General features: G+C 48.9%; 1 protein-coding gene across 1 annotated transcript; it reads right to left on the bottom strand.

The window, feature by feature from the left end:
* Positions 1-1,201: 1,201 nt before the first annotated feature.
* GGT7 (gamma-glutamyltransferase 7) lies at positions 1,202-24,889 on the bottom strand. Its single transcript, XM_068987417.1, has 15 exons — positions 24,721-24,889; positions 17,308-17,543; positions 16,785-16,936; positions 15,194-15,311; positions 14,258-14,325; positions 13,970-14,043; positions 13,208-13,404; positions 10,994-11,081; positions 9,339-9,466; positions 9,081-9,169; positions 8,237-8,386; positions 8,001-8,118; positions 7,102-7,239; positions 4,996-5,088; positions 1,202-1,264 (listed from the first exon to the last, which is right to left on the bottom strand). Exons 1-15 carry the CDS (start codon positions 24,887-24,889, stop codon positions 1,202-1,204), a joined length of 1,881 nt encoding a protein of 626 aa, XP_068843518.1.
* Positions 24,890-27,469: the final 2,580 nt, after the last annotated feature.

Consider the following 27,469-nt stretch of genomic DNA (forward strand, 5'->3'; position numbering starts at 1 on the left):
TACCAACTTCATGAAGTCTGTAATGAAGATTTATAATGTAATTAATATTATCCACATAAAGCATTTAGCATACAGCCTGGTACACAGTAAGTGTTCAATAGAGTCTATCATTATAATTATTGTTATTAATTATTTTTATTAGTTTTAGTCTTGGATGCCTGCTACGTGTTAAGTTAGTCGTGTCTGATTCTTTGTGACCCCATGGACTGTAGCCCACCAGGGTTCTCTGTCCATGGGATTCTCCAGGCAAGAAAACTGGAGTGGGTTGCCATGCCTTTCTCCAGGGGAATCTTCCTGACCCAGGGATTGAACTCACCTCTCTTAATCTCCTGCATTAGCAGGTGGGTTTTTTTTTTATTATTAGCGCCACCTGGGAACCAGTCTTGGATAGATGGCAGATATTGTTATGACCTCCACAAAGTTCATTCCAGCTTGCCCTGGAGTCAGGGCTACTGGGACAAGGTGAGCCAAGGTCTCCTCTCTCATTCCCCTCCCAGCACAACGAAACATAAGTCAGAGCCATGGTTAAGCAATATTCTTTCTTTAATTCCCTTTTGCAAATGGAAGCCCCTGAGCTGGTCCCCACCCCCACCCCTACCCCACACCCCAGGGCCCCCCAGATGTAAGGCCCCCACCTTAACCTGATGGGGGGAGGAGAAGAGCCCTCCCCCGCTCGCTTCCCTAGGATGGTCCGTTTTAAAAAAATCCTAGTCATTTAAGAAATGAGGCTGGGGACAGGAGAAAGGAGCTGGAAGACAAGGCCAGGTCAGGCCCAACTGGCAATGTTGGGGTGGTGAGGACTCTTGAAAAGGGTTTGCAAGCACATCCCTAAGCTCAGGGCCTGCATGGCTGAGGGAAAGGAGACAGACAGACAGTCTGACTCCTCAAGGTCCTGTGGACACTGACACCACCACTGCCACCACCACAGGCCTCCAGATGGAGAATTTTCCTGTTACTCTGGGATAGGGTTTGCTAAGCATCCCCTCTGGCCCCTGATCTGGGGCATCCCTGGGGTCCCTCTGAGACCAAACCTGGGAGAAGGAGGGACTCTAGGAACATGCAAAGGCAGGGAGCAGAGACTCCCGCCCCACCCCGCTGCTCTACAGGATGGTAGCTCCGGCTGCATCTGGGCTCCGAGGGTCCTTCACACCGATGATGAAGTTATTGGTTCTCCGGCTGCCATGGACCCAGGATAAGACATCTACCTTCTCCACGTGGTGACCCCTGGCTTCCAGGAACTCAATCTCTTCCTCTGTGAACTCACCTGTGTGAATTCCCCAACATACACACATTCAGAAAGTTTAGAGCAGGGATTCCCCAACCTCTGGGCCATGGACTGGCACCTCATTGTCAGATCAGGAGTGGCATTAGATTAGAAATAAAGTGAAAGTGAAAGTAGCTCAGTCATGTCCAACTCTTTGCAATCCCATGAACTATATAGTCCATGGAATTCTCCAGGCCAAAATACTGGAGTGGGTAGTCTTTCCCTTCTCCAGGGGATCTTCCCAACCCAGGGAGTGAACCCAGGTCTCCTGCTTTGCAGGTGAATTCTTTACCAGCTGAGCCACAAGGAAAGCCCAAGTATACTGGAGTGGGTAGCCTTTCCCTTCTCCAGGAGATCTTCCCAACCCAGGAATCGAACTGGGGTCTCCTGCATTGCAGACGGATTCTTTACCAGCTGAGCTTTCAGGGAAGCTTTAGAAATAAAGTGCACAGTAAATGTAATGTGCTCGAATCATCCCCAAATCATCTCCCAGCCACTCTAGTCCGTGGGAATATTGTCTTCTACGAAACTGATCCCTGGTGCCAAAAAGATTGGGGACCACTGGTTTAGAGCACTGTCTCTAACGAGCTGTGTGACCTCTCTGAGCCTCAGTTTCCTCATGTACAAAATGGGTATTATCTGAGAACTTACCACATAAAGTAAAGCAGATATTATACACAAAGCACAAAACTCAGAGCCTTGAATATAGTAAGTGATCAATAATGTGTCATCATTCTTAATATTGGAAAAAGGGCTTGGCTTTGGGGGTCTCATTCTATCTGTCTAGGCCAAGCTGCCATCATTACTTGCCAGCATTACCAAACAGTCCACTAACTGGTCTTTGTACTTCCAGTCCTGCTTCCCTATAGCCTATTCACATAGCAGCCATTAGTCAGACCATGTCACTTCCCCTGCTCAAAACCTTCCAACAATTTTGATGATTCTTAGAATGAAATCCAAAATCCTCACCTAAGTCTCTAAGGCCCACATTATCAGGAAACTCACATCTCTTTTAACTCCTCTTCTCACTTCCTTTTACTATCTTCCTTGCTTAACTCTGCTCTAGCCTCCTTAAGTAAATAAGTGTTAGTCACTCAGTCGTGTCCAACTCTTTGCAACCCCAAGGACTGTAGCCTGCTAGGCTTATCGGTTCATGGAATTCTCTAGGCAAGAATACTGGAGTGGGTAGCTATTCCCTTCTCCAGGGGATCTTCCTGACCTGGAGATTGAACCTGGGTCCCCAGCGGTTCAGGCAGATTCTTTACTGTCTGAGCTACCAGGAAAGCTGGCCTCCTTGCGATCCCTCAAGTAAGTCGAACATGTTCCTACCTCAGGGCCTTCGCATCTGCTATTCTCTCTGCCTACAATGCTCTCCTACTAAATAATCACAGAACTGGCTCTCATACTTCATTCTAGTTTTCAAGAACTTTCCTGACCACTATGTAAAACAGCAGCCCCTGTCATCTTTACCTTGCTTAATTTTCTTTCAAAGTACTTACCACCACCTGCAACTTGTTTATGTATTCATTAGAAAACAAGTTTTTAAAGGCAAGAATGCTCTCTTGCTCACTATTGATCCCCATTGCCTAGGACAGAGGACACAGTAAATGTTTAAAATTTAATGGCTAAATGAAGAAATCAATCTCACTCTCCCGCATAAGTTCAGGTCTTCATCATCTCTTACGTGGACCATTATCTCAGCCACTTTCTTGTGTTTCTCTGACTTAAGTTCTCTTCCTTTCAATCCACCTTCCCTACATAAAACAAATCAAGTCATATTCTCCTCCTGCTCAACTAGATAAAGTCCATACTCCTTAACATGAACCTTCATGGTATGCCATGTATCTTCACCTCCCACTGCTCAACAAGAATCTGATCTTATTTCCCTAAATGGGATGATTTGGGGGTACTTCTTGAGATAAAGACACATATTAAATAACATTACATCACCAAGTTGGAAATGTATTCCTTTTGGGGTTCACTTTTAGTCCTTTTGATAGTAGAAAGGACTACATCCTAGTCTAGTCTCTAACATTTCTAATCTTTTTCTTTAAGAGACAGCAGACCTCAGAACCATCTGTGGGCAAAAATATCTAACTAAAACCTAAAAAATTTGATTATTTTTATAGCTGTTTACCATCTGTTTGTGGCAAATGATGCCATTTTTCCATTTGTGGTTATAAGATTTACTTTTAAAATACAGTTAGGTGAAAAGGGAAGTCCATTTGTAGACACACATTATGTAAATAATGCTTTAAATGATATGCAAATATGGCAAAAGTCATGAAGGTACTGGATAAATTCTGAAGTTTGGGAAACCATGTCTCTAGTTCAACTGGCCTCTTGCCTGCTCTCTGAACCATTTTTTTCTGTCTTTGCCAAAGGTGTACCCCCTCCCCCTGGTCCAGAATGTTCTTTACCTCCACATGCCAAATTTCGGCTTACCCATCAAGGCCCAGCTAGTTGTTACTTCTTCCATAACGCCTTCCAGAGCCCTCAAGCGCATGAACTTTCCCTTCACCAAGCCTCCACTCTCCATATCCTTAGACTTGTGTGTCCTTCCAGGGAGGGCTGGGATGAGCACCCCTCACCCCTACAGTAACTTAGTAACCAGAGAGTAACTCTATCTGGTCTCGATAGAGACCAGAAGATAGTAGTTGAGCAATGTTCATTTTCAAGGAATTGACCTCATTACCCATCAGCTGGGATCCGAGGGACATTGGCCAACTACATGGTGTAACTACTCAGTCCAGGAGATATCAAGAGCCATGGAGTAAAAAACTGTCTTTGGCATGTATCTGATATCAGTTCTGCCATTTATTGGTTTACCTTTGACTAATTAATAACCTCTGTGAGCATCAGTTTTTTTTTAATCTGTAAAATGGGGAGATTGAACAAGCAAGGACCATGTCTCATTCAATTCTGTATCCCTTTTGGACTAGCATAATACATTGTTCTAATAAAAACTTCTCAAAGGTACACAATCTTCCCCAGTTATGAAATTAAGTGGGGTCCAAAATTAAGCACCCATCCTTCTTAGAGAAAAGTCTGTCTCCTCACCATAATCTGTAAAGTCTTTGATCTGGCCCCTGCCTGCTTCTCTGATCTTATCTCACCCTCAATCACCCTGGTTTCCTTTCTACTCCTAAACCACCAGTCCAATCCTGCAGTGAGTTCTTTGCCTTTGTTCCCTTGGCCTACATTCCTGCCACAGTTCTTCTCCTGGTAGCCTCTTTCCCACTCTTCAGATCTCAGCTTAAATGTCACCAAAGAGAAAGCTTCCACAGTCATGGAGTCACTCATATATATTATCCTGCTTTGATGCTCTGTGGAGAATTTATTTCACTTTTTTATGTTTCCTTATTTTCCTGTAAGCCTGTAAATGCAGTGTCCCCAGCACCTAGGATAATACCTGGCACACAGTAGGTATTCAGTACAACTATTGAATGAACAGTTTGCAAAATGAACAACTATATCTTATTTTACAAATGAGAAAACCAAGGCTCAGAGTGGAGACCTGCGTTTTGCAAGGCCACAGACAGGAAACAGCAGGGTAGATTTCAATTCCCAGACCTTTCACTGTTCTGATAGGAATTGGTCGAAAGAAACCTGACTTTCACTGGCAGGGAGCTGGTGCCGGTCGAGGAAGGGGCACCCTTGGAAGGAGCCCCTTTCTCCACCCTGCCCTGTGCCCACCCCATGGGGACCTTTGCTCTTCACTCACTGTCCACCTGCAGGAGGTTGGTCTGCAGGTCTGGGTGCAGGCGACCACGGGCCAGGCTGTCACTCAGGTTCCGGTTCAAGGTCAGGACGTTCAGCAGTACCTGCAGGCAGCCAAGGGGCAGAAGTCAGGGCTGTCCCAGAGGTGTAGGTTCAGGCCTCCACAGCCCTTGCCCCTGGTCTAGACTCTTTAGTATTTGAAACATTTACACCAGGAGTGTCATCTGAGTTTCTGAACAGCCCCAGAAGACAGGGAGGCCTGTGACGACTGTCTCCATTACACAGAGGGGAAACCAAGGGCCAGAGAAGAAAAGGGATTCATTCCAGAGTTTGGACAGAACTAGGGAAGAGGCACCACTAGTGCCCCGGCTCCTTTAATATAAGCCGCGGCTCTCCTCCCTTCTTCTTGGCCAGGAGAGGGCTAGTAGATGGGAGTGGTCTAGGGTACACTATGTGCAAATACTTACAGCTTTGGGGTTGGAAGTGTGAGTACGCTCTGCAATCAAATTGCCTGCCCATCCTTTTTTTTTTTTTTTTTTTAATTTAGATTGGAGGATGATTGCTTTACAATGTTGTGTTAGTTTCTGCTGTACAACAACGTGAATCAGCTTTAAGTATATATATATCCCGTTCCTCTTGAGCCTCCTTCTCCCCATCCCACCCCTCTAGGTCATCCCAGAGCACCAAGCTGAGTCCTCCCAGTGTTTACACAGAGTAGTGTGTGTGTGTGTATATATATATATATATATATGTATACACACACACACACACACACATATATATATGTATCAGTACTACTTTCTTAATTCATCCCACCTTCTTCCCCTACTTGTTTGCCCATTCTTACTAAATTGAACTGAACTTCTCTGGGTCTCAGTTTCCTCATCTATGAAACAGAAGTAAGGATTTCTTCCAAAGTGGAGAAGGTTATAAGGTTAACACATATAACACTGCCTGTCACTTGCTAAAAGCTCCATGAATGTTAGCTATTGGTTATTATCTCCATTTTACAGATGAGGAGACTGAGATTCAGAGAGGTTAAGTGAATTCCCCAACACCACACAGTTGGAAATTAGCAGCACTTAGGCTGGGGCCCACAGGGGTCTGATTCCAAAGCCCAGGTTTATTAACTCATCATCTGCCAAAGCACAGATCTGGCACATAAAACAGATACTCAAGACCTTCATGGAACTGTAGTGAGATGTTTTAGAAGGGAGCAGACCCTCCCTTTCAAAATCAGACCCTGAAGAGGGCTGCTTGTTTTTCGGATAATGACTAGAGGCACAATGGGATTTGACATTGACAGAACCCAGGCAGCCCAGATGCTCTCTGACCTCTCAGTTCCACTGACCCTGTGATTTCCCTGAAACCTGGGATGACATGGAGCTTCAGGGCTCCATTTTTACGAAGAATGATGTAGTTCATGTCCCCAGCGCTCAGGAGGGGACTGCCACAAAGCAGCCTCAGCCCATGTTTGCTGCGTGAGTTAAGAGATGAGTACAGGGACTTTCCTGGTGGTCCAGTGGTTGAGAATCCATCTGCCAATGCAAAGGGACACTGGTTTGATCCCTGGTCAAGGAGATTCCGCATGCCACTAAGGCAGTGCGCCACAGGTATTGAGCACATGCTCTGCAGCTGGAGAGCTGCAACTACTGAAGCCAATGCCTAGAGCCCGTGCTCTGCAGCAAGGGAGGCCACTGCAGTGAGAGGCCCACACACCACAGGGAAGAGTGGCCCCTGCTTGCTGCAACTAAGGAAATCCTGCACACAGCAGCAAGGACCCAGCACAGCCAAAAATAAATGTGCTTAGTTGCTTCAATTGTGTCCAACTCTGCGACCCCGTAGACTGTAGCCTGCCAGGCCCTTCCGTCCATGGGATTCTTGCGGCAAGAATACTGAAGTGAATAGCCATTCCCTCCTCCAGGGGATCTTTTCGACCCAAGGATCGAACCCGCGTCTCCTGCATTGCAGGTGGATTCTTTGCTGCTGAGCCACTGGGGAAGCCCCCCAAAATAAATAAACAAGAGATGAGGACAAGTCAGAGACATGAGGGGCATCCACAGCCCAGGTCACAGCTTGACTCCTGGCCATGAAAGGCCTACCTGGGGGAATCTCACCTGGGTCAGGCCGCTGAGGCCCCGGGCAGCTCCATTGGCCCCCAGGGCAAGGTAGGTTCCACAGAGTCCTTCTGCTGGCCGGACCACAGTGGGCAGCAGAAAAGACAGTGGCCGCTTCCCTGGCTGCACTGAGTTCTCCTGTTGTCAGAGATCACAAGGGAATAAGAGGTGGAACAAGACAGGAAAGGCTTACTCCACCACTCTTCCAACATCTCTCCCTCTCCTGAACCTTCCACAGCCCCAGTTTTCATGGGGACAGCCCATTCCCAGGCCATAGTTTGGTGTCTGTGAAATGGGCAGGGTCCTTGGATAACCAAGGTAGATAATGGATCCCCTGAACTATAGGGCTGCTAGGGGGCTACCACGGGTGGCGGGAAAGGGATCAAGCCCAGAAAGAGGACCGTGAGAAGGAACAGATTCATCCCCACCCTGGGCATCTCTGTCTTTATCCTGCTGGGACCCAGCCTGCAGGATGCTAAGAACACTGCTCTCACAACAGACAATAATTCATCTCTTTTCCCTTTGGGTCCCTCTTCAGAGCCCCTTCAGTGCTCAGCATCACACAGTCATAGACTGCTAATTCTGCAAAGTACCCAAAGCATTGGCCACCCAAGGTGGCCAATAGCCTCACTGTACAGTAGGTGAAGAAACTGAGGCCCAGAGAGGGGACAAGATCTTCCTCGGGTCACACAGTGAGATGATGGCAGAATGGGATGAGGTTTCTTGGGACCACCAGGCTCTAAGCCCTGGACTTGGGCTGGGGAGGAAGTGGATACCTTGTTTAGCTGTTTTACTTGATAATATAATCTCCTAGAAGTGGGGAGAGAGGGGCAGTCATGCCACTGCACCTTCTACCTAGATCTCAGGGTCCCCAGGAGAGAAGGGAAGCGAGGCCCTACCAGGCTGGGTGCAGGGTGGTTAGCAGTCCTGTTGGGCCAAGAGAAGTCCAGCATCTGGCTGTTGAGCAGGATCCCCGAGGGGGTGATGAGGCCGCTGCCAAAGGGTCGGTTCAGGGAGCTGGGGACCAAGATCAGGGCCAGGTGAGCCCTGAGCCTGCCCTTACTCCTACCCAACCCCCACCTCCTTCCTGGTCCCAATGATCCTTTGTGCCAGGTTCTGATCTGAGTCGGCATACCTGACCATGGCCACAATGAAGTCGTCAGGGCCCATGATCAACACCTGGGCAGCCGTGGGAGCCCCATTGAGCTCATAGATGGGCAGGAGTGGGACAGGGGCTGTCTGGGAGTCATTGATCTGGCCCCGGAAGTAGGCAGCCTCCACTTTGCTGAAAAGATAAGAAGTAGGAGATGAACATACACTGGGCGCTCTTTACCCCCACCTACCACACTTAGCAGAGTCTCTTTGTGCAATTATTTGATTAATACAGCCCCTGCCCCACTACTGAACTGTTAGTGAGAACAGAAGTTCACTTATTCCTGGCATATTGCAAATAAACAGGAAATAGTTATTGAATGAATTTATTTAGATGTTATTCAATTTTTTCTGGAAAAAAGAAAAGCTCCTTCTTCCTAGGTGGCGCTAGTGGTGAAGAACCTGCCTGCCAATGCAAGAGATATATGAGATGCGGGTTCAATCCCTGGGTCAGGAAGATCCCCTGGAGGAGGGCATGGTAACCCATTTCAGTGTTCTTGCCTGGAGAATCCCATGGATAGAGGAGCCTGGCAAGCTACAGTCCATGGGGTTGCAAACAGTCAGACATGACTGAGCGACTTTCACTCACTGGGATCAAAAAAATTTGAGAGCTGTATGAAGTAGACCACCTTGTTGTACCAATGGGGAAACTGAGGCACACAGGGAGGCATCTAGTGTCACACTGTGAGCTGGGGTTGAGCTGACATTTACTTGGGACTGCGGGCCTTACTGCTCCACCAGCTGCTTCACCCGATTCTCTCCCCACACCTGCCACCACACCTGCCGCCTCCTCTGTAGTACTCAGGGTCCTGCTCCTGGGGGCCCACCTGAGCATGTCATCCATGCTCTCAGTGATGGTAGAATCGTAGATGGGATCTCCCAGTCTGCTGGCCAGAGCTAATGCAATCTTCAGGGTCTGTAAACAGAGCAGGGGTGTGAAGAGGCTGCCAAGCCCCTCCAGCACCTACACCAGGATCTTCCTGTGTGAGGAAACTTGGAGGTGATTTAGTCAGGCCTTATGCCAGCACCCCATCCCCCCACTCTTGGGTCTCCAGACCCAGGTGGAGCGAAGGGGTCAGCCTTACCTCTGCCACCCAGTGAAGAGCCTGCTCCCGGGATACCAGGCTGGTGAGATTGAACCCCTCAAGGATGTTGAGAGCGCTGATGAGGGCAGGGCCTGTGTGTGGGGGTCGGGGACTGAGAACCAGGTGGCCTGAAAGGACAGGAAATGACTGATGGCAGGGGAGGGGTCAAGGCATCTCCACATCCCACCATCACACAGACCTGAGACCACTGCACTGAACCTCCTTATCAGATAGGGAAACTACATTGAGAGGCAAAGGGGTGCACCCAAGTTCACATGGTGAGTCAAGGGCTGGGCCAGAACGTTTGTCTTTTGTTTCCTCTTCCTTAAGAGGAAACTAAGGCTCAGGAAAACAGTGAATTGCCCAGAGTCACACTGCAGTCCATTGGCAGAGCAGAGACAGGTATTCATGTCCAGACTTCTGGTCTACCATATGTCTCCTTTCAGCTCCTCCCTCAGGGCCCCTGCTGGTCCCACTCTTGAAACTTCTTGGAAATAGCAAATTTCTCTTCCAATTTGAGGTCTCTGTTATTAGATGTTTGGATATCAAAGGAATAATACTACCTGACAAATAACACTAATTAACTCATTCAATCCTCATAATGGGTACCGTTATCATCCCCATTGTACAGGTGAGGAAACTGTAAATGAGGCAGCTGGTCCAAGGTTATAAGAGGTAAGGAGAGCCCAGAGTACTCAAGGTACTGGCATTTCTAAGAGAACCTAGTCTGGGGAGGGCAAATGGAAATCAAATATGACACATTCAGCACCCACTCTGTTCAGGGCAACTTCCAACATCATCTCATCAACTCCTCTTGGTATCCTGAGAGGCAGGTGCTATTATTATCTCCCTTTTAAGGAAAGAAACAAGGCTCAAAGAGCGAAGTGGCTTGTTTAAGGTGAATGGCACAACTGGTACCCAAAACCAGGTCTTCTGGCTCCAAGGCTACGCTCATCCATTGCTCAATATTCCACCCCTTCTGGCAGAGGAGTCAGGCCTAAGAGATTGAGGCCTGGAAACCTGAACACAGAAGCAGCCTCTGCTGGAGCTTGAGGTGATCTGGGCCTCCTGAGGAGAGAGGGCCTGAGGGCCTTCTGAGGAATCCAGAAGCCCACCACTTTGGGTTCAACAAACATGGAGTTCACCCATGTCATAAGCTTGACTTTTTGGGTTCCTCATTGGTTTTGAGTTTGGTAGGTTCAGTTCGTTTCCTCTCCAGGGCCTCAGTTTCCTTTTAACACAATGAGGAGGAAGGCCTCTGACTGTCTTGAAGAGTTTGTTCTAACATGAAGCTAAGATGGATACTGGTCTTAAGGACTCATCTTAGGAAGTACAGGCAGTGGCAGAGGGGCTGGGAAGGGAGCTGAGACAACACAGAACCCAAATCAAGAAAACCCATGCCCAGAACCCCAAACCCTAGGCTTCAGCCTTTGACCAGACCTCCCTCTCCATCTCCTAAATACTTGGGGTAACTGACCCCACTACTTCAGAAGGTAGGCTGGCTCTGGCTTGCTTCAACAGGTGGCTGCTTAGGCAACTCATTGCCTCAGTTTCTCTCTTGTGAAATGGGGAGGAACCACTAGGCCAGAAGGATGTGGCCAGGGACTGGGAGGCTTCTCCTCAGTGGGGACCCTGGGAGCTGAGGGAGAGGTCACCTCTGTACACGCCACACACAGGCTTCTCCAAGAGGGCACTGTAGTTGCTGAAGTCCTCCTCAGTTATGACGCCCCCTGCGTGCTGAGCCTGGAGAGGAGAGAATGACCCCCTCACCACTGTGAGTCACACACCACACTGGGAGCATGCAGTTTAGCTTAAGGTATATGTTTGGATCACACACAGATCAAATGTTTACAATTTTTGTGCCTTCTGCAATTCCCATCATGAGCTTTAGGGAACCCCATCAGCTGTGGCTACACGAGGAAAAAGGGAAGGGAAAAAGCACTAACGATAAGCACCCAGTATGTGCCAAGTGTTGTGCTAGATATGATCTATGAATAACCTCCCTAGCCTGGCAGCCAAGGCCCTTTGTGACCTGGCCCCTGCCTACCTCTCCCACTTCACGTCCTGCTGCTCCCCAGTGAGCTCTGTACAGCAACCAGAGTGACCTGCAGGTGCTGGACTCATGACTCTATGTCTTTGCACATACTGCCCCCTGCCTATGTAGAAGAAAGATTTTCCACTTATGGCAGCACTTGCCTAGGAGCTATCAAAACTGAATTCTGTATTTCACTGCTGCTGCCGCTACTGCTGCTCAGTCGTGTCCGACTCTGTGCGACCCCACAGATGGCAGCCCACCAGACTCCCCCGTCCCTGGGATTCTCCAGGCAAGAACACTGGAGTGGGTTGCCATGTCCTTCTCCAATGCATGAAAGTGAAAAGTGAAAGTGAAGTCGCTCAGTCGTGTCCGACCCTCAGCGACCCCATGGACTGCAGCCCACCAGGCTCCTCCATCCATGGGATTTTCCAGGCAAGAGTACTGGAGTGGGGTGCCATTGTATTTCACTACAATCAACTAAAGTCACTCCAAAATCATGAACTATGGATGACCCTGGTAGTAACAACCCTTACAGGACATAACAGAGCACTCCACTGACCAATGATCCAATCTTGTACAAACTTATGGGCTCATTCTATCCAACATTCTATTTTTTAATCCTAAATTACCATAACCACTAGGAATCCCCTCCTTTTTTTTTTTTTTTATTAGTACTTTTTTAGAACTTGAAACCTCTGGCTTCTAAACTACCCTCAGTGACCTACACATTGAATTTCTTGGCTTCGTCTGGTAAGTTAATAAACTCAACTGTGGGAAAGCTCTAATGGTCTTTTGTTAGAATTTTGTTCATTCCTTTCTCCACCTCCAGAAGATATGCAACCCAGGTCTGGCTAATCAGGGCATTTCTTTTCCATGCCACTGTGGCAATAGTGGGAATAGACCCATAATGGGCCAATGAGACCTAGCCTTGAGGCTTTGCTGGAAGTACTGGAGTGAGAAGGCTCTTTCTCTGGGATGGTTTGCTGAAGGATGGCTGGTGAAGAGCAGGTGTGGAAAGGATCTGACAGAGAGTGACTTCAAATAGAGGAAAACAGAGTTGTGAGATGGAAAAAGAGAGAGACTGACCAAGTATGGATGGAGCCCCTGGACCCAGGAGATCTAAAGCCAGTACTCTGCTGGGCTTTCCAGGGAAATCCATTTGAGATGGGTGTCTATCACCATATCCATAACACCAGTGTCCAGCACTGAGGCTGGTACAGAGCAGGTGCTCCATGAATGTAGAATGAATGACCGGCCTGTTTAATTCCCACCCCCAATGCACAAATGAGAGAATCACTCAGTTGGTCCCTGAATCCTTATCTCAAACATAATTTTCCATTGGTCCCGAACCCATTACTGCCTCAGACTAAGACTCTTTGGAGTAGGTTGGTAAGCCCTTGTGTCAATCTTCCCTAATCCTGAGAGTCACCAGTGACAACTGTGTCTCTCCCTAGAAAACCCAGGGAGCAGGGTGTGGGCTCAGGGAAGCTGAGGCTGATCCTGGGTCCCCACTAAGCCTGGGAGGGCCAGGACAGCCCACTGTACAAGTTGGTCCCAACACTGGGGAGCTCAAAGATACCCCTCTCAATCAAGACAAAATATTCTCATCACCCTAGGAGGTTCTTTGCGCCTCGTCCCAGTCAACAACTCCAATCGCCAAACCACTGATCTGATTCTGAGGTTAGTTAGTTGTGTCTATTCTAGAATTTCAAATGCATGGAATCCCCAGTAAACACATGTAGAAAGAAAGCGGGAAGCAAGGGGGAAGAGGACTTCTCTAAAGTAGGGTCCTCCGAGGCAGGGCGGGGGCAGGGGATGTGCTACAGGCGCTTACCTCTGCCACCATCTCCAGCGTGAGGTTGCCACCTGCGTAGAAGGCGGCGGGGCCGTAGGTGCCAAGCTCCTCCAGCACAGCCGCCAGGTCAGGCCGTCGCAGCAAAGAGCCAGGTAGTGGTGGGTGGCCCATCGGCAGGAACGTCTCACGGAAGCGGTCAGACGCATTGGGTGGCGGCTGTTCGGCCAGGGCTTGGGCTGCAGGCAGGGATGCGCAGCTAGGCTGGGGGCGTAGGGACTATACGCGCAACAGGTAGGGTGGATGAGGGCTGAGAGGTAGGCCCATGAGACCTCAGGCCCCTCCAGGAGCCTGTTACTGAGGAGGTGGGTTGTATATGAACCCCTCCCAGATCCCCTGATTTGAGACTCCCTCTCAGAGATGTTGCCCAGTGGTAAGCAATCTGCCTGCCAATGCAGGACAGGCAAAAGGCACGGGTTGGATCCCTGGGTCAGGAAGATCCCTTGGAGAAGGGAATGGCAACCCACTCCAGTATTCTTGCCTGGAGAATCCCATGGACAGAGGAGACTGGTGGGCTACAGTCCATGGGGCTGCAAAGAGTCCGACAGTACTGAAGCAGCTGAACACACACACACACACACACACACACACACACACAGTGAAGCTACCAGTGGTGTGGGTAGGGGGGTCTGAGGAGCCAATCAGAAGAGAGGCACTTCCTGGCTTCGGACCCAAATCACAGAGGTTTCCTCTCCCCTCTCCATCAACCTCATGCCTTTCCCTCCACCCCCAGGCCCCACTGACCTAGATCATGGGTCACGTTGAAGCCATCTTGGGCCACAGCTGCTGCAAAGGCCAGGACTTGGGACCATGGCAGCCTGGGGGAGCCGGAGAGCAGGGGGTGGAGGAGGTCCTGGGGGAAGGAAGAGGGGTCCTGGGGGGGAGGGGGGTTCCTGGGAAGGAGAGTCCTGGCAACCAAAGGGGATATTAGGAGGGGGAAGTTGGGAAGGGGAGAATCCAGGAAGGTAGGAGAAGGCCACCCAAGAAGGAGTGCAGGCAGGGGTCCCTGGTCCCCAGGGGGAGAATCCTTACCTGCCATAGAGCTGGTGAGCTTCGTGTAGACCCTTCACCATTCCGGGAACCCCCACCAAGAGCCCGGGCTGGGCAAGGCGGGCAGGTGAGGGAGAGAGGAGACCAGGTCACTGGAAGGGGGGGTGCTGGGCTGAACTCCGCAGAGCCCCAAGCCAGGGATGGGGGGCTGGCACAGGGGAGAGACACAGGCCAAGTATCCCAGAGGAGGGACAAGCTGTCCCCAGCATGCATTCCTCCCATCTCCCTGATTTCCTATCAGTAAATGCAGAAAGGCTTCCTTTCTCTATTATAACCGAGAGATTTATAAATTAAGCAAACCCTTTTAAGGGCCGAGACAACAATTTAGATAGAAACCTGTCTATATTGGATTATACCTACTCTTGTCCTTTAGAACAGTGGACAAGGGACCTTCATTTAACCTTTTCATTATCACATCACCATTACTCTGAACTGTGGTAATTCAGGAGTGAGTTGGGCTTTTGCTACTGCACTAAATATTTATTTCTCCGAGTTATTCCATTTCCTCCTTTGGATTCAGTAGATAGTGGGTTTGCTTCCAGCACTTCCTCTATAATCTTCCAGTATGTCAGGGACTGGGAAAGTCACCAACAACAGCCTCAGAATGAGCTGTGTGAGTGATAATGCAGCTATTTTGTGACATCTCTGACTACCCAGTGGCCTTTCTTCTTCTTTCTTATGTGCCAGACAGGCAAGGTCGCCAGAGAAGTCAGATGTTATTTACTGCCTGTTATCAATCACTCAGGTTTTTTGGTGCATATTTTATTTTGGGGGGCTGCCTATCTCCCTCATGGCCTGAGATCATTCTACTTAACTCTTTTCCTTGTCTCCATAGTAAATATTCAGCAAAGTAATGCTGAGGTTAGCAGAAGGGCAGTAAAGGAAGACACCGCCCCCCCTTCTCACCAGGGTCCCCACCTTGGTCTCCCAGGATCTCTGCAGGGCCTCTTCCCTGAGAGCCCCAGGTGCAGACTCCCGGAAATCAATTAGGTGGCTCTTATTTCGTCGGATGTCATGTACCAGCATAACTCCCCCTCTAGGATAGACACAGAAGAGGGAGGGTGATGATAAGATGCCACTCCTCTGAACCATTAACCTTCCATTCCTCAACCTCCCCCATGGTGATGGCTGTAGTCTGTTTGTCATCTGGAGTCAGGGGTCTGAGCTCCCTCTCCAGCAGGGGTTCAGAGCCTGAGCTACCTGCCCAAGATGGGGAGTGAAATCAAGGGGTTTGGGAACTCAGAATCCATGGACCTCTTCCAGCCTGTTTGTTACTGGAGACTTTAATCCCTGATTAAGAAAAACCCAGAGACTGGGAGAGCAGGACATTCTACTCCCCCTTCCCCATTCGCCCCCTCCCCCACCAAGCTGGACCCCTGCCAGCTTCCTGCACCTGCCTCTGTGGTATGGCCTTGCTCCCTCTCCCAGGACTGAATTATGTAAGCACAGACTATACACAAAAGTCAGGGCCTGGAGGGTGTGTCTTGCAGGAGCCAAGATATGGACTTGGTCAGCTTGTCCCTGGTCTATGGTTTGTTTCCATCTGAGATGGGGGTTACATCTGAGATAACTGGTTTGCAGCCGACTCATGTAATAGAGAAAGCAGGACAGATAAACAAAAGGGAGTGGTAGGAACTGTGGCCAAGTGGACAGTACAAGCCCCATCATGGGAAGCAGCTTCTATTCAGCTCCAGATAATTGCAGCCACATGAGAATGTAGGCCCAGTGTTATCAGGTCTCCTGACTGTCCAAGAAATATTAGAGATCTAGATTTTTATGAAAAAATTCTCAATTTTTTAATATTAGCAAACAAAATTTTAAAAATTTAAGGGTGCATACCAAACCAGGCTGTGTGCTGGGGGTGGACCGTGGGTAGCCAGTTTATCATTTCTGTTTTAGGAGGTTTTACCCTGGGGTAGGGGGTTCCCAGGTGGTGCTAGTGGTAAACAACCCACCTGCCAAAGCAGGAGATTAAGAGACATGGGTTCCATCCCTGGGTCAGGAAGATCACTGGAGGAGGGCATAGCAACCCACTCCAGTATTCTTGTCTGAAGAATCCCCATGGACAGAGGAGCCTGGAGGGCTATAGTCCATAGAGTCGCAAAGAGTGGAACTGAAGTGAATGAGCATGCATGAACCCATGGGGGCGGGGTGGGGTGGGGATTTATTTTTGGAGGATAGAGGATTCATTGCTTTCATCAGACTCACAGGGATTTAAGGATTTGTAAATCCTAAAAATTTAAGTATCACAGTTTTAATAAATGACAACATACTCCCAGATGTATACCTCAATTTATAGCTTTATGAAGTCATTTTCCCAGTTAGAGGAAAACACCTCCTCTGACTCCATGAAAAGACAAGGGGGTAAGATTAGGTGTAGAAAGAGCAAACGTAAGGAGTTGGGGCCGTCTCCCCTCTGCTCAAACTAGATCTCCCACATGAGGATGACAGACCAAGAGACAGAAGTAGCCCTGGGGCACCCCAACCCTCGCAGCTGGGAGCTTCTTACCCGCCCAGACCAGAACTGTGCGGAGCCACGATCCCCAAACACAGTGCCGCTGCGACAGCCGCGTCCACGGAGGATCCCTGTTTACTGAGCACCTCGATGCCCAGCGATGTGCAGCGGGCGGCATCAGTCACCACAGCTCCCTGGTGAAAGATCTGGAAGGGACAAGGAACTAGGTGGGACCGTAGGAGACCCCCTACCTCCCTAAGGCACCTCCACTAACCCCAGGACCTCCAACAGAGGCTGGGGACGGGAGGCCTGCCCTTTTATCCCCAAGACTTTTGCCTACGAGTCTGCCCCCGACCCGATCCGTTCCCTTCTGTGAGCTCTGTCCCCCTCACGCCCGGGAGCCCCTCCCTTGAGACCGTCCTTCCCCCAAGTCACCGCCCTCTCCCCTTTCTATTCGCTGACCCCCTTCCATCACTCAAGCCCGTCCTCGGTTCCCACGGTCTCCTCCAGCGCTTCCTCACCCCTCCTCTCCTGGTTCTCTCCGCTGCCTCTCCGACCGCCCCCCCCCACCCCTCACCTGGGGGTCCCCGAAGTAGATCTGCATAATAAGCGCCACAGTGACCCCAGTGGCAAAGGTGAGACAGGCCGTGACGATCACCGTGAGCCCATCCTGGCGGCAGGAGCACTCGGACGCCGCCGCGGAGAACGGATCTTTGCGCGTCTCTCGCAGCGGCGACCCGTCCTGGCTGCCCATCTCCGACGACGACGAAGGCAGCCGCTGCAGCCGCGCCGACTTCAGGAAGGAATCCGGGTCTGCGGGCGGCGGGCCGGGGGTCTGTCTGGGCTCCTCTCACCTGGCCCTACCCGCTCTCTAGGCGGGGTTGTTCTGCGTCCCCCTCCCCTCTCTCCGCCCAGGTCAAACAGATGCCACCAGACAGCACTGCCCCCCTTTCAGCGTCTCTCCGAGGCACCCCAGGGAGGGCGGAGTGGGGGTGGGGAGTGGTCCCAGATTGAAAAAGACTGGGACCCCCCAACTGGGCAGCAGGGTGGCTGGATTCCCTCCCGTCCCTAGACCAAATTGCGGGGGACCCAGGACCCAGCGCTGAGAACACTTCCTGGAGAGGCGGGGGTTGGGCTCTCCCTGGAAACCAGATCCTGCCCTAGCTGAGGCCCAGCCTTCTAGGCCACCAGGCAGCTCCATAAACCTGGTGGACAGGCCCTGGCTTCCAACCTTGTTTCCCTGATCCATCCATCCATCCATTCGTTCAACAAATATGGTGGGTCTGCTGTTTGTCCAGTCCCACGCTAGATGCTAGGGGAATGCAACAGACAGTTTCTGGCCCTTATGGGTTTTGAAGACCAGTGGAAAGAAGATAAAAAACAAGTAAACAAAGGAGTATATCATTACAAGTTGTGGCAGGTACTCTGAAGAAAAAGAAGGATGACATGGTCCTACTGTATAGCACTGCTGCTGCTGCTACTGCTAAGTCGCTTCAGTCGTGTCCGACTCTGTGCGACCCCATAGACAGCAGCCCACCAGGCTCCCCCGTCCCTGGGATTCTCCAGGCAAGAACACTGGAGTGGGTTGCCATTTCCTTCTCCAATGCATGAAAGTGAAAAGTGAAAGTGAAGACGCTCAGTCGTGTCCGACTCTTTGCAACCCCATGGACTGCAGCCTACCAGGCTCCTCCGTCCATGGGATTTTCCAGGCAAGGGGACTGGAGTGGGTTGCCATTGCCTTCTCCAATTCCTAGCATACAGAAATACAACACTTTGAATTTCTATCTTACAACTAGGCTAAGCTCATTTATTAGTTCTAATAGTTTATTAATTTCTCAGGATTTCACATATACTAAATCCTGATATCTGGGAATAGAGAGTTTTATCTCTTCTTTTCCAATATAGATGCCCTGTATTTCTTTCCCTTGACATATTTCCCTGTCTAGAATCTATTCTACAGTGTTCAACAGAAGTGCTGAGAGAAGATGTCTTGTTTTTGATCTTTGGAAGAAAGCATTAAGCTTTTCACTATCAAGTATTAGATTAGCTTTGGAGTTTTTCACAGATCTTTTATGATACTGAGGAAGTTCCAGTCCATTCCTGTTGTGCTTAGTATTTTGATTAAAATAGAATATTGGATTCTGTCAAAAGTTTTCTTCTATGTTTATTAAGATGATCATATGCTTTGGCTCTTTATTCTAATATGGTATATTATACTGATTTCGAGATGTTATAGGAATATCCTAGGATAATCTCTACCTGGTCAATATTTAATCCTTTTTATATATAGGTAGATTTGGTTTGCTAGTATTTTCTTGATGATTTTTACACATATGTTTATAAATGACATTGGTCTGTGGCTTTCTTATTTTTTGGACTTCTTTGTCTGGATTTGGTATCAGGGTAATGGTGAACTTACAGAATGAGTTGGAAGTGTTTCCTCCTTTCCACTTTTTGGGAATAACTAATAGGGGTTTCCCTGGTGGCTCAGATGGTAAAGAATGTGACTGCAATGCAGGAGACCTGGGTTTGATCCCTGGGTCAGGAAAGATACCCTGGAGAAGGAAATGGCAACCCACTCCAGTATTCCTGCCTGGGGAACCCCATGGACAGAGGAGCCTGGCAGGCTACAATCAATGGGGGGCAAAGAGTTGGACATGACTGAATGACTAACACTTTCACTTCTTTCAGTATCAACATTCCCTTCATGGATCACAGTCTTGTCACAGTGAGGGGACTTGCATAACTCAATGAAGCTGTCAGCCATGGCATGCATGGCAGCCCAAGACGGAGGGGTCATAGTGGAGAGTTCTGACAAATCATGGTCCACTGGAAGAGGTAATGGCACAGAGAACTATATTCAATATTCGGTGATAAACCATGATGGAAAAGAATGTGTGTGTGTGTATTTGCAGGCTTCCCAGGTGGCACAGTGGTAAAGAATCCATCTACCAAAGCAGGAGATGCAAGAGATGTGGGTTCAGTCCCTTCTAGGTCCAGAAGATCTCCTGGAGAAGGAAATGGCAACCCACTCCAGTATTCTTGCCCGGAAAATCCCAAGGACAGAGGAGCCTTACGGGCTACAGTCCATGGAGTCACAGAGAGTCTGATACAACTTGGTGACTAAACAGCAACAACTCAGTTGATTATGTTTGCTTCCAACCCTCAGCACCAACACCAGAGTCTGTAAATAAAACTGGAATTCACTCAACAAACATGTTAAATTCCCACTGTGGATCCAGAACTCTCCTTGTCTCCTAGAGGTTTCAAATGAAGGAGAGGGTTTTGAACTTAGATTTATTGATGCTAACTATACTAGGAACTTTATATACATTCCCTCCGCTCCCATAACTTCTGAGAGTCCACTTTCTCCATTATACAGAAAAGTAAACTGGGGCTGAAGAAGGTGATACTGCCTGCTTAGAGTAAAAAATAAACAGATAGCAGAATCAAGAGTCTCCATAACTTGAAAACGTCTTTTCCATTGCTCCACATAGCATCAGGAGCCAATTCTGCCCTCAAAAATGAACCTTATATACTAATTCAAGTTTATATTTCCAGGATCTTGTCCTTAAATCTGTTTTTCCAATAAGATATGAGGAGCCAGAAGATAAAGGTTCTACGGCCCCATCACAATTAGATATATTCAAGTCTTCTTATTCTACCAATCATTTATTATGAATATATAATATAAATATATATAATATATGAATATGCAATATAAATAGATAATATAATGTATATTACATATGAACATATAAATATATAAGTGAATATCATTTTCCATTTATTCAATAAAAATATTTACTGGGTACCAACTCCATGGGAAATAGATGGAGAAACAGTGGAAACAGTGTCAGACTTTATTTTGGGGGGCTCCAAAATCACCGCAGATGGTGATTGCAGCCATGAAATTAAAAGATGTTTACTCCTTGGAAGAAAAGTTATGACCAATCTAGATAGCATATTCAAAAGCAGAGACATTACTTTGCCAACAAAGGTCCGTCTAGTCAAGGCTATGGTTTTTCCAGTAGTCATGTATGGATGTGAGAGTTGGACTGTGAAGAATGCTGAGCGCCACAGAATTGATGCTTTTGAACTGTGGTGTTGGAGAAGACTCTTGAGAGTCCCTTGGACTGCAAGGAGATCCAACCAGTCCATTCTGAAGGAGATCAACCCTGGGATTTCTTTGGAAGGAATGATACTAAAGCTGAAACTCCAGTACTTTGGCCACCTCATGCAAAGAGTTGACTCATTGGAAAAGACTTTGATGCTGGGAGGGATTCGGGGCAGGAGAAGAAGGGGACAACCGAGGATAAAATGCCTGGATGGCATCACTGACTCTATGGACGCGAGTCTGGGTGAACTCCGGGAGTTGGTGATGGACAGGGAGGCCTGGCGTGCTGAGATTCATGGAGTTGCAAAGAGTTGGACACGACTGAGCGACTGAACTGAACTGAACTGACTGAACTGTGCTAAGTGGTGGGGAGAAAATATCATTGATTTTCCTGATGTGTAAGGACAACAGCAAGACACTGGGAAAAGGCTAGTTTGGGACCAGAAGAAACAAGTCTTTCAGAAGAAGAAAAATGAGTGTAACTTTTGGCTATTCTGAATTTGTGGGACAACAGCAGGAGCTATCAAAGGCAGTTGGCTTAGTAGGCATCTAATTTGTATTTGCTTAGACACCAGTCCTCATTCAATTTTCTTTTAGAGAACACCAGTTCCCCTCTCTCATTCCTCATTCCCTCCTCCTGACCAGAGTGAGTATATAACCTAGGTCTAGCCAATCAGAACAGGGACCTCAGTACAGTGTATTGGTTCAGATGCATGGGACCAGCAACAGCACCAATGATACTTAGACTCCGGGTTGTTCTTGTTGTTGTTTGGTTGCTTGCTAGAATACTGGGAAAGACAAAGACTTTCTTTCTGGCTAGGTTGCTAAGATGATAAGATGTAAGCCTGTTACTGCTGGGGGCTTCGTACCCCCACAAGATGAGAGGCTTTCTGAAGATGAGCCCACAATAATGAAGGCAAAGCAAAAGATGGAGAAAAGCCAATTCTTTTTCAGGTACTTCATTGCAGCTATGCCTGAAGCCCTATATCCTGAACTTTTCAGTTATGCTACCCAGTAACATTCTCAGTTTTAACTGGGTTTATGAGAGACGAGGGGCTTCCCAGGTGGCGCTGGTGGTAAAAACCCACCTGCCAATGCAGAAGGTGTAAGAGACGCAACCCCTGGGTTGGGAAGATCCTCTGGAGAAAGGAATGGCAACCCACTCTAGTATTCTTGCCTGGAGAATCCCATGGACAGAGGAGCCTGGCAAGTTACAGTCCATAGGGTCAAAAAGAGCTGGACATGACTGAAGTGACTTAGCACAGCACAGCACATAAGAAACGAACCCTAAAATAGTTTATTTGCTAGAACTCAGGAGAGAGAGCTTAGCAGGAGACTAGGATCATAGCTGGCTTGCTTATTCCCTTGAGGGGAGAATCGTTAAAGATTTTTGAAATAGGGAGTGACATGATCAGAAATGGAGATTGAGTTGGGAGGGGTGGGGAAGAAGGAACGAGGCAGGAAGAATAGCTAGAAGCTTATGGGTAATACAGATCAAAGAGGATGGCAGCTTAGTCTACAGTGGTGATGCCAGGGATGGTGAGATGGAATTTGGAAGATACTTAGGAGGGGGACAGAAAGCATCTGATCACCATCTGGAAATGAGAGGAAGGGAGAGAACCATGGGTGGCTCCAGGGCTTCTACTTTGGGACAGGATGAATGGCAGTGTCATTAATTGAGAGTGACATTGGGGGGAGAACAGATTAATGGGGAAGAGATGATAACAGCACAGAACATGTGGAAGGTGAAGGACTTGCAGGACATCTAGAGGCAGATGTCTGGGAAAGAGAAGAACACGTGGGCCTGGAACTCAGCAAAGAGCAAAGAAAGTTCTCCCCAATTGTGGAGTGGTCACCATCTAGCTCCGTTACTCACAGAGCCTACTGCGGGGTGCCTGACACTTGGTTCTGGGAAACAGCAGGCTAGAGACTAGCTGGGCACAACCAAAGTCCTGCATAGAGGATAGGGCAGTGCCACCCAGTGGAGCCAGGAGATTGAGAACACAGGAGGACATGTTAGCCAGTAGGGTGGTCCTGCTGATTTAGAGGAGCCTTGGGGCTTGGAAAAGAGTGACGGAAGACATGGCTACACAGGTAGGATGGCAAGGTCCTTGGAACCTTAGCACACAGCTTGGTCTAAAGAGCAGGCTCCCAGAAACTCCAGTGACCACGGTCTTTGTGGGATTTTTGTACACTTGTGGGCAGAACCTGTATTAACTCCTTAAGGAACTCTCTGAGGTTTGAGAACTCCCTCCTCTGCCGTTCTTTCATCTTGAGATCTCTTTCCATTCATTTATTTCTTCAACAATTTTTGCTGAGAGATTAGCACTGTGCTGGATGGTGCATAAAGGATGGTGAACAAGACAGCCATGATCCCATCCTCATAGGGCTTGTAATCAAAAGTCACCCAAATAAATAATCACCAGTTTTGACAAATGCTAAGACATTCATAGGAAAGAAGGATAAAACATATCAGGGGTTTCCAATCTCTAGATTGGGAGATAGGCATTCCCAGTTTTGAGCTGGAAGAAGAAACTAAGGCCCAGATCAGGGTATGTGTGCCCATAGACACACAGTGAGTCAGGGCAGTGTTGGGACCAGAAGTGGTATTCTTGACTCCTGTATAAAGAACCTGGTTTCAGTCCTGGTATCCACCAGGACATATCCTCCCACTTCTCTCCTGCTTCTTTCTGATTCTGGGGCTACTCCCTTTAAAAAAGAAGTTTTAATCTGTAGCTTTGACATGTGATGGCCATAAGCCTCCCATGGTCCCCTCAAATCCCCTCCATGTAGGCTACAATCAAGTCAGGTTGACAGGGCCTGCTAGTCAGAGCCAGGTGACTGGAGAGTTGTGGACGGGGGAAGAATTGGTGGTTGTCAGCCTAGGAGTAGCTACAGAAGGGCCAGGCTAGAGAGGGCTGGGCCAGAGAAGCAGAATCTGCCAGGCTGGTAAGGGACAGAGCTCAAGAGCAGGCACTGAGAGGAAGAGAGAGTGAAGCAGAGGATGCTCTAATGCCAGGAAGTGACGTTGAGGGAATGAGGGATGGTGGGGGGTGGAGGATGAAAAATGGAGGGGAGGACAGAGCTGAGCCACATGGACAGGAGAAAGAACATTAGGGAAAAACTGCTCAGAGAGCTTTCAGCGCCAGGTCTCCCCCAGGTCCTGTCTCCTGCCTCCCTATTTCCACCTCTTGCAGTTCCTGTAGAGTGCTGAAGATAACACAGTAAAATTCTGGAGCCTGCTTGCTAGGGGGCAGGGTACCTTACTAACATTCTGGCCTGATCCACTGCTCTGGGCAGAGTGAGGTAGCCACAGAGCAGTGAAGGTGCTCTGGTCCCCAAGGACTTTGAGAGGTCATATGGTCCATCCCCCTGTCTCCCAATACTCATCATTCACAGACAGCTGAGAACATACAGAGATTTTCAGCTTCTTCTCATGGTCTTTCCTTCCCACAATCCCTGGCTGTGGGGAAGTTCTTCTCAAGATCTACCCTCTATCCATCCTGCTGCAGTCTCTGACTTGATTTCTCCTATTCTGTTCTCTGTGACTAGAGAAAATCCTCTGCTGGGTGATCACAACTGTTCCTTAGGAACTCCCCTTCGACATTCCTTCCTTATTAGTTGGTTCTTCGCAAGGGGTAACCCCAACCCCTCCTACTGCAGTCTCCGGCATCCCTTCCCTTGTCGCATCCTAAGCCTCCAAGGCAGAGATGCATCCCCAACCCCACCAGAAAATTAACAGAGACAAGGGAGGAAAAGGGCGAGGTCCAGGAGAAGGGAATGAATTAGGGAGATGGAGCTGGAGGTGATGCTCCGCGCAGATGGAGGACCAGAGACGTCCCAGGGGGCAGGGATGGGGCAAGCGGGCCTCACCGGTATCCGGGTCTCCCAGGAAGGCATCTTCGTCCTTGCGGCCCCTCAGAGGGACCGCGGGCGCCGGCTCATCCTCCGGCAGCCTCGGGAAGCTGGTGATGCTCATGTAGTCCACCGGCGAGTAGGCGCCCAGGGCGCTCTCCTGACTGGCCTCGTTCTCCGCCGCCATCCTCGCCCGCGCCCCCCAGCAGCGCAGCGCCTGCCGGAAGTGCTGCGGCGGGGGCCGGGCGGGGGTGGGGGTGGGGGGGGCCGGGGGAGGAGGAGGGCGGGGCCTGAGCTCCTGGACGGCCGGGAGGGGGCGCCTCAAACTCTGACCCAGGTGTCGGGGTTTGACGTGCCCCCTCCCGCTTAGCGTTATCAGCCTGCACCGGGCGCGTAGATAGGGCTCAGGGTGTGGGTGCAGAAGCTGGAGGACGATCGGGGTCGCGCAGTGGGGAGTCAGGAGGGGAAGAGCATTCAGTAAGCGCGACCTTAGTGGCTCGGGGCACCTCACGCAGCCCAGTGACCAAACCCCTTCTTCCTTCTAGTTTGAGCTAGAAACCTCCTCAGACTCCAGGTTCCCTCATCGGCTCGCAGTCCAGTTCACTGACTGCAAACCTCTCGTCGACCCCAGATGCTGTCTCTAATGCCAAACTTCTCGAACCTCAAACCCCTTCTTGAACTCCAAGATCCTTATTCTCCTATCTCATACTTCCTCCGACCCCAGAGCCCTCTTTCGACTTCAGATTCCGCCTTCATCACCACCTCTGCCCCCAGCCCCAGCCCCCTACTTCATCCACAACCTGCTTCATTTTGAGACCGCTTCTTGGACGTCTCTCCTGGGTCGTCGAATCCTTCCCTGGACCACCCTCCTCAACATTTCGCCAACTCCTCTTTCAATTACAATCCCTTCTGGGAACCCTGACCTATTAGCAAGTGTTGAGCTCATGTTAGGATTTTAAAAGCGGGTCTCTAGATGGCATTCTAGCAATCATGATTTAGTTGGCTGGAATGGGATCTCTGGAACCTGCGTGTTTACCATTATTTAAAGAGTTTTTTATGTGGTTCTGGAAAGGACACTTTGAGAAAGAAGAAATGGTGGTGGTAATGATATGGCAGGAATGGGCTGGGGTGGGAGAGGGTAGGGAATGGGTCTATGGGTTCTTCTATTCGGTCTGTGACCACTTACAAACTGTAATCTTGGGCAAAGTACCTAATTTCGTTCAGTATGGGTTTCTTCATCTGTAAAATAGAGAGAATAATAGCAGCCGTCTCTGGCTGTGAAGAGTAAATCGCATATGGAAAGTTTTTAGAATATGGCTTCACACCTACTTAACACGGTAAATGCCATAGTCTTTATCATCATTTCCTTAATCTCGTGGATTCTCATCTTGTCCAACGTGATCCAAACATTTCCCACTCTGACAAATTCCAACTACACCAGAGCTTGCTCTACTACCCAGTCTCCAAGGATGGAATGTTGGTTCCCTTTATTATTAGGCCTCTTGTCCAAATTTGCATTTAACAGTCTATCCGCCTGTCTTCCAGTACTCAGACAGATGAGAATCACATTTTCGTTACCCTTCCCTGGACATGAAGAGAATATCTGCTTTTTCTCATGGTCTCTTCTTTCCACAATCCCTGGCAGAGGGAGGGGGCTGGTTAAGACCTTGGCCACATATCCCCTCCTCCCCCAGCCTCGGCTCCAGGCTTAGAGATGACTTTAACCCTGTGAAATCCCTTTGGGGTACAGCATCTGCCATGCCATCTGTAGACAGGAGAGGGCAGCAGTGTGTTGGGAAACCGCTCTGGAGCTTAAGAGAAGAGCTGGGAGGAGCAAGAGGTAGAGGGCTGCTCAAAATTTTGTGTGTGGGACTGGAAGAGGACTGTTTATACTAGGACCGTGTGCCCTTGGACTAGAACTATTTGCCATCACTTCATGGCAAATAAATGAGTAAACAATGGAAAGAGTAATAGACTTTATTTTCTTGGGCTCCAAAATCACTGCAGATGGTGATTGCAGCCATGAAATTAAAAGACGCTTGCTCCTTGGAAGAAAAGCTATGACCAACCAAGACAGCATATTAAAAAGCAGAGACATTACTTTGCCGACAAAGGCCCATCTAGTCAAAGCTATGATTTTTCCAGGAGTCATGTATGGATGTGAGAGTTGGACCATAAAGAAAACTGAACACTGAAGGATTGATGCTTTTCAACTGTGGTGTTGGAGAAGACTCTTGAGAGTCCCTTGGACCACAAGGAGGTCAAACCAGTCAATCCTAAAGGAAATCAGTTCTGAATATTCATTGGAAGGACTGATGCTGAAGTTGAAACTCCAATACTTTGGCCACCTGATGCAAAGAACTTACTCCTTAGAAAAGATCCTGATGCTGGGAAAGACTGAAGGCAGGAGGAAAAGGGGATGACAGAGGATGAGATGGTTGGATGGCATCACTGACTCAGTGAACGTGAGTTTGAGCAAGCTCCAGAAGTTGGTGGTGGACAGGGAGGTCTGGCATGCTGTAGTCTATGGGGTCACAAAGAGTTGGACATGACTAAGCGACTGAACTGAACTGAATCTAGGATGTGCTGGGCATGAGATTAGTTGGACAAAGAACAAGAGAGCAGGTGGGAAGGGAGGCTGGGCCAGATGGGGTTCTGCGTAGGCTTCAGGAAGTGGGGGCTGCCTGCTTCCAGGCCTCAGAATCACTCTTGGAGTTAGGTACTTAAGGATCGTTCCTGACATGATGGCTGTTCTGTAAACGGATGG

Source organism: Capricornis sumatraensis, chromosome 15 (assembly GCF_032405125.1).
Source record: "Capricornis sumatraensis isolate serow.1 chromosome 15, serow.2, whole genome shotgun sequence".
In the NCBI taxonomy this organism is placed as follows: Eukaryota; Metazoa; Chordata; class Mammalia; order Artiodactyla; family Bovidae; genus Capricornis; species Capricornis sumatraensis.

Excerpts from the sequence above, each read along its gene's own strand:
- GGT7 (XM_068987417.1), bottom strand. The coding sequence starts at position 24,889 with ATGGCGGCGGAGAACGAGGCCAGTCAGGAGAGCGCCCTGGGCGCCTAC. Across the intron at positions 16,937-17,307 it reads TCTACTTCGGGGACCCCCAG|ATCTTTCACCAGGGAGCTGT; the intron begins GTGAGGGGTGGG and ends TGTCCCTTCCAG. Across the intron at positions 5,089-7,101 it reads GCCTCAGCGGCCTGACCCAG|GTACTGCTGAACGTCCTGAC; the intron begins GTGAGATTCCCC and ends GGCTGCCTGCAG.